This window comes from Lucilia sericata, unplaced genomic scaffold (assembly GCF_015586225.1).
Source record: "Lucilia sericata isolate MDLA Ls3-8-SP2 unplaced genomic scaffold, ASM1558622v1 Contig000159F_arrow, whole genome shotgun sequence".
In the NCBI taxonomy this organism is placed as follows: domain Eukaryota; kingdom Metazoa; phylum Arthropoda; class Insecta; order Diptera; family Calliphoridae; genus Lucilia; species Lucilia sericata.
In genome coordinates, this window is record NW_023994189.1 from 285,416 (window position 1) to 292,500 (window position 7,085).

A 7,085-nucleotide genomic window follows, 5' to 3' on the forward strand; every position below is an offset into this window, starting at 1 on the left:
AGACAACACGAAAATAATCTAACAAACATAACATTAACTAAATAATGCTAATGTTTGAATTACAAATTATTGAATTGATATTTACTAATATAACAACAATTACTATTCTAACAAATTACTATTAAAAAAAAATCTTAAGACATTTACAAAAAAACTCATTAATAACAAACAAAAATACATAAACATTTAAGGATACGTTAGGACGAAATATGTCAAACTCCTGCTATAAAGGATGGTTACATTTTTGTGGATTTTACTATTAGGGGTACCATTAAGGATGGTCACCATTGTTTGATTTCCTATGATTGGTTTTATTCTTTTACTTTATTTTTGTTTTTGTTTTTACCAAGCCATACTGGTACTCTGGCACAGAAACTTTTTTTATACGGGATAACTTTCCTCTGCACACTACTAACGCATGAAGCTTATGGAACAACAACACAGAACAGAAACCATTTATGGAGAAGTTATCCTTTGGAAAGTTTTTTAGTTTATTTTTTTATGCAAGTTAAGTTTTCTTGCTTTTTTTTTTTAATTTCTATTTTGCCATTCTACCCTCATAGTTTGTAGATTGTTTGATTTTGTTGGGTTTTGAGGTGTGTAGAAGGGTCGGTTAGGGTTTGCTTTTTTGATATTTTCTTTGTGATTAGCTCCGTTTTCAATACAACAGCTTTTAGAACTTTTTTCCAATTCATTATATCATTAACATTGTATTCTTTTACTTGCACTACTTTGTATTTAGTTTTATAGTTCTATTTTATAGTTTAGGGAGTTTATGCGTGGGAGAATTGCTTAAATAGAAAACTTAATATTACAGGTAATTTTGATAACACACTTTCGAGAACTTAATTTGTTTTTGTTTTTTTGGTAAAACATTTGAAAATTATGACGACAATTAATTGAATTTATTTTTTCTGTTTTTTGCAATTAGTTTAGTTTTATGTATCACAGCAATAATTAATTTTGTGTAGCATCCTCAGACTTCTTTTCTTCTTTCTAGCAACATTTGAAAAATTTTTTTAAATCGATTTTATTTGTATATATTCAATATACAATTAGCAAATTATTTTCATTAAAACCGGCAGAATGTCCAGCATTTCGAACAATGAAACAGGAACCATCAAAATGCATACGTTTCTCATTGCGCCTAAAAAAGGATGAAACGCACAAAATTTTTATAGAAAAAGTTGCAGAGAATATGTTTCTCTGATTCAGACGACCTTTCTATGGAAAAAGTTGCACTAAAACACATTACTTTTCTATAGTAAAAGTTGCTCTGATTGAGACAACTTTTCCATGGACAAAGTTGTTCTGATTGAGACAACTTTTCTATGGAAAAAGTTACTCTGAAACGGACAGCTTTTCTATAAGAAAAAGTTGCTCTGATACAGACAACATTCTTTAGAAAAAGTTGCTCTGATACAGACAACTTTTCTGTAGAAAAAGTTGCTCTGATATAGACAACTTTTCTATAGATAAAGTTGCTCTGATACAGACAACTTTTCTGTAAAAAAAGTTGCTCTGATACAGACAACTTTTCTAATGAAAATGTTGCTCTGATACAGACAACTATTTTGTAGGAAAAGTTGCTCTGATACAGATAACTTTTCTATAGAAAAAGGTGTTCTGATTAAGACAACTTTTCTATAGAAAAATTTGCTCTGATACAGACAACTTTTCTGTACAAAAAGTTGCGCTGATAAAGACAACGTTTCTATTGAAAATGTTGCTCTGATACAGACAACTATTTTGTAGAAAAAGTTGCTCTGATTGAGTCATTTTTTCTATAGAAAAAGTTGCTCTGATTGAAATAACTTCTTCTGGTAATTGTATAGAAAAAATTAGTTTTTGTACAATCTGTTTTAAAAACTTTAATTACCTGACAAATAAATGTGAAGTTTTACCCAACGAGGCGGTACAGTGAATACCAGGTGTAGTCAAAGTAGCCGAACCATTACCGGGACTAGTACGTATAAGACATTTGCTATGGATACGCGTTAATCTGAAAATGTATCATTATAATCTCTTATACACATTTCTTCTTAGAAAGTATTTTTCAAAATTGTTCTTACTTGACAAGACCATCAGCAGCTTGAGTAATGCGAAAACCATTGATGTCATATATTTCAGTACCCTCATCGGTACAGGTGTAAGAAGAGTTTTGAATTACTTCATTAGCATCTTGAACATAAGAAGGACCATGACGAGAGTCACTAAAGAAATATAAAATTGATTGATTTTTATAAAATATAGAAAATGCTTTCTTTAAATTTTTAAACTTACTCATAGAAAACTGTTAGTGTATAGTCTTTGGTTAAATCTGTAAAAGTATCGGTAGTGGTGCGAGTACCAGCTGTATCCACTAAATAGATTAAAGCACACGATTCACTGGTAAAACTGACACCTTTGTACCACATCTTGGCATAACGACTGTTAATTACATTCAAATATTTTAATCAAAATTTGCTTGTTTTCCTAAAAAATTAAACAATTAAAAACTCACACATAATTATTAGTCTTCATGCCATCATATGTGACAATCTCAACTTTTGAACCACTTTGTAAAATACGTCCATTGGGATGAATCAAAGCCGTATTGCTACAATTTCGAGACAAGGCAATGGCCACCATACTGCGTTGATTCAAAACTCTTACAGCTTTATCCAAAGTCATATCGATGCTGATATACAAAAAAATATATATTATAAAATTACTTTTCATCTGAATAACAAATATTAAATTTACCGTATGCCATCACGTAAACGCAACTGTATTGTGCCATTAGTCATGGCTATTGGTCCAGCACCTGGACAGGGTGGTGGTGTAGGATTCTTATATTCAACGCCTCCGCGATGACTGGCACTCAAACGGCCAACAGCATAAGGTGGTGGCGGCATGGGCTGGGGAAACTGTTGAGCATGAGGTGAAGGTGATAGGGTGGTCGGCTGTAAAGTAGTATTTTTAACTAAATGTCAAATATTTTCTTATTTCAACTTACCATCCTACAAATATCATTTTCAAAACCATAAATGGGTGAAGGTGGTGGTGCCACCGGATAACGTGTATTAAAAACACCACGTGTCATGCCACCACTACGACCAGTAATAGGCGACTCATAACCGCCATAGTGATGCGGTGACGCAGAGCTCATATGCACCGGTATCGGCATTTGTCTTGTTGGCATGGAGCTGGATGGTGTTGATGTGTCTTTAGGTGTCATACCGCTTGATCCAGAAATGCGATGTTGTTGTGAGACAAATGGTGCAGCGCTGGCATTAAAACGGGATGGCTAGAAATTAGAAAAAAATATTTTTTAGAAAAATCTTTATAGTAGAGTAGCTCTGATATGGACTATTTTTCTAAAGACGAAGTTGCTCTAAGTCAGACAAATCTTCTATAGAAAAGGTTCTTCTGATTCAGACAACTATTCTATGGAAATAGCTCTTGTATAGAAAAACTTGATCAGATAACTTTTCTATAGAAAAAGTCGATCTAATTTAGACAGCTTTTCTATAGAAAAAGTTGATTTGATTCAGATAACTTTTCTATAAAGAAAATTGATCAGGATTCAGACAACTTTTCTATAGAAAAGGTTAATCTGATTCAGACAACTCTTCTATAGAAAAGGTTAATCTGATTCAGACAACTTTTCTATAGAAAAAGTTAATCTGATTCAGACAACTTTTCTATAGAAAAAGTTAATCTGATTCAGACAACTTTTCTATAGAAAAAGTTAATCTGATTCAGACAACTTTTCTATAGAAAAAGTTCATCTGATTCAGACAACTTTTCTATAGAAAAAGTTCATCTGATTCAGACAACTTTTCTATAGAAAAAGTTCATCTGATTCAGACAACTTTTCTATAGAAAAAGTTAGTCTGATTCAGACAACTTTTCTATAGAAAAAGTTCATCTGATTCAGACAACTTTTCTGTAGAAAAAGTTCATCTGGTTCAGACAACTTTTCTGTAGAAAAAGTTCATCTGGTTCAGACAACTTTTCTGTAGAAAATGTTCATCTGATTCAGACAACTTTTCTGTAGAAAAAGTTCATCTGATTCAGACAACTTTTCTGTAGAAAAAGTTCATCTGGTTCAGACAACTTTTCTATAGAAAATGTTTATCTGATTCAGACAAAATTTCAATAGAAAAAGTTAATCTGATTCAGACAACTTTTCTATAGAAAAAGTTAATCTTATTCAGACAACTTTTCTATAGAAAAGTTTAATCTGATTCAGACAACTTTTCTATGGAAAATGTTAATCTGATTCAGACAACTTTTCTATAGAAGTTGCTCTAATTCGAATAACTTTTCTATAGGAGAAGTTGCTCTAATACGGATATCTTTTCCTTAGAAAAAGTATCTCTGATTTGGATAACTTTTCTCTAGAAAAAGTTTCTGATTCGGATAACTTTTTCCTAGAAAAAGTTCCTGCGATTGGAATAACTTTTCTATAGAAAAAAGTTGATCTGATTCGGACAAAACTAGTAAAAGTTGTTCTGATTCCGACAACTTTTCTGTAGTAAAAGTTGTTCTTTTCTATAGAATAAGTTAATTTACTCTTGAAAAACTTACAGCTGTTATTGAGGTAAATACCGAACGTTGACGAGTGCCATTTGGTGTTTTAGTGGGTGACCTGAGCAAATAGTTAATTTTCTCATTCATATTGACACGCGCTAGAAATTCCTCAGTATTAAAAGCGTTAATACTGGACACCGGAAGAGGTGTAACTTTTTGCGATTCCACTTGTGGTTTTTGTTTCTCTTCCGTTTGTTCCTTTGACACAGCATTAGTATCTTGATTTTCAGTATTCATTTTTTAAATTTGATATCCGTTATATTTTATTTATAAATTTAATCTGCTTAATATGATTGCACAACGAAGATAAGAAGAAACTTGACAGGAGTTTTTTTTTTATTGAGGAGGAGTTTGAGAAAATAAAAAAAATGAAATTTTAATTTTTATGACATGCGACTTCTGGCTTAAAAAATTTTCAACTGATTTGAATTGTTGAAAAATATTCTACAAGAAAAAAAAATAATTGACAAAGTATTCAATGATTCAAAATTAAAATAAATTTTCTTTTGATAAAGTCAAGTAAACAGCTGATTTCCATTTTCCAATAAACATTTTTTTAAAAATACACTCAGACAAATTTCAAAATAAATTTGAAGGCTTTTTAAAAGAAATCTATATAATTGAATAAGAAATTATGTAAATTTAAGTGCAGAGAAACATCTTTTGTTTTGTTATAATTTCCAAGAAATGTTGTTGCTACTGCAGCTGCTGTTATTATCGTTTTATCTTTAAAGAGCTATTTGGTTTATTTTTCATCATGTTTATTGCATACAAAATTTTTAATTTATTTTTTTTTATTTATGTATCTTATTTTCTATTATTATTGTTGTTGTTTGCCAATTTGAATTAAATGGGAAAAGGAGAGCTTTTGCAAAAACCTCTATATCAATTCAATACAATTTTGTTTTACTACAGTCAAAACCGCTTAAAACGAATTCTGGATTCTGATAAAACAAACTACTTTTTCAGTCCTTCAAGTATAATTTAATATGATTATCTTTTTGTATAACAATTTTCAAAAATTATGTGTAAAACCCCGCAGTTTGTTATAAATGGCTTTGACTGTAATTGAATGTTCAAAGAAAATTTATTCAATATGTATTGCATAATTTTAGGCGCATATTTAATATTACTGTGATTATACAGTACAGAATAAGTAAAATGTAAATAAAAAATTGTAAGATTTATCTGTAAAGATATTTATATTTTAATTAATGATCATAGATTGCTTCTGCTTTTTATTTGTTCTTTTCCTTTTATGACCATATTTTCCGAAGCTCCAAAATTAGGATCAGAGTTTGTTGCCGAACGTTTGGCATCCGAATCGTTGCAAAGATCTGAAGAGCAGGAACGAAAATACATTTTATAGGTTGTATCCGTTTTCACCGCATTCAAGTACTGGAAAAATAAAGAAAAAAAAAACGAAAAATCTTAATTTTCTTTTAAAAAGTAATTCGAGAATGAATGCAAGGAGAGCCTCTTTAGATTCTAAAACAATAGTATTATAAGTTTTAAATGGGGCTCTTTACAGAGTTGAAAGTTTTCTGATTGCCACTCACTTAAGAGTGGCCAGGACGATTCCTCTATGAAAAGTCCAAGCAGCTAACTACTTCCGGTATATGACCAAGTAATCCCCGGGCAATGGCTTTGATGTATCCTCTTCAAGCTAGCTAGAGTTAGAAGGCGTCCAGCCATGTAACCTGAATGGTCTTACAGACGTCTCAGGAAAGTAGGCAACAACCGCTGAATCAATGCGGGACGCATTTTTATATTTACTGTACAATTATTTACCCTTCTTACTTTCTTTAATCACCACTCGATTACAACAAAAACGATTAAATAAAATTAACATTAAATAAAATATTTGTATTCCTAGCACTTACCAATGGTTTATCCTCACAACTTCTTGAAAAAGAAACAATTGATCCAGCAGGATGCTATAGATACAATATAAAAACAAATATTGACCATTCAACTTAATTTATCATATACATATAACAAATATATTATTCTTCTTCTTCTTCTTTAACACACTCACCACTAAATCTTGACGTATTATTGTACAATATTTCTTGGAACAAGTTATACTCTTCTTGGGTTCGTAAATACAAGAATCATTAGCTCCACTATTGGCCGTATAGCTGCAAGCATAGCAGCGTAAAGCTGAAACACATACATACATACATACATACATACATACATACATACATACATACATACATACATACATACATACATACATACATACATACATACATACATACATACATATAAATAAAGTAAAAGTAAAAGATAAATAAAACAATTAAAAGTGGAAAGGGATAGATGAATATTTCTTTAGTTTCCTCTTTATAAGAGGTTAACACAGCAAATGATTGCGGCACTTGGACACAAATTCAAATTAAATAGTGTTAAATTTCGTTGTTAATTGTATTAATTTAAAGGGATACACGTCATTTTTTTTCTCTCACAATTATTTATTTAGCTCACGCAGTGTTATGGCTGTA

At 30.7% G+C, this 7,085-nt stretch overlaps 2 protein-coding genes across 2 annotated transcripts in view; both read right to left on the minus strand.

Annotated features, from left to right (window-relative positions):
- Nucleotides 1-571: 571 nt before the first annotated feature.
- Nucleotides 572-5,005, minus strand: LOC119601355. The gene is made up of 8 exons (XM_037952267.1): nucleotides 4,576-5,005; nucleotides 2,999-3,289; nucleotides 2,746-2,945; nucleotides 2,504-2,680; nucleotides 2,284-2,430; nucleotides 2,073-2,213; nucleotides 1,880-2,002; nucleotides 572-1,147 (listed from the first exon to the last, which is right to left on the minus strand). Exons 1-8 carry the CDS (start codon nucleotides 4,813-4,815, stop codon nucleotides 1,045-1,047), a joined length of 1,422 nt encoding a protein of 473 aa, XP_037808195.1. The 5' UTR covers nucleotides 4,816-5,005; the 3' UTR covers nucleotides 572-1,044.
- A 329-nt stretch (nucleotides 5,006-5,334) lies between these two features.
- LOC119601356 overlaps nucleotides 5,335-7,085 on the minus strand; it is a 7,741-nt gene continuing 5,990 nt past the window's right edge. The window contains exons 2-4 of the mRNA XM_037952268.1: nucleotides 6,617-6,741; nucleotides 6,462-6,515; nucleotides 5,335-5,976 (exon numbers count right to left, since the gene is read on the minus strand). Coding sequence (XP_037808196.1) covers nucleotides 5,797-5,976; nucleotides 6,462-6,515; nucleotides 6,617-6,741 — 359 coding nt within the window. The 3' untranslated portion in view covers nucleotides 5,335-5,796. The remainder of the gene's footprint in view (nucleotides 5,977-6,461; nucleotides 6,516-6,616; nucleotides 6,742-7,085) is intronic.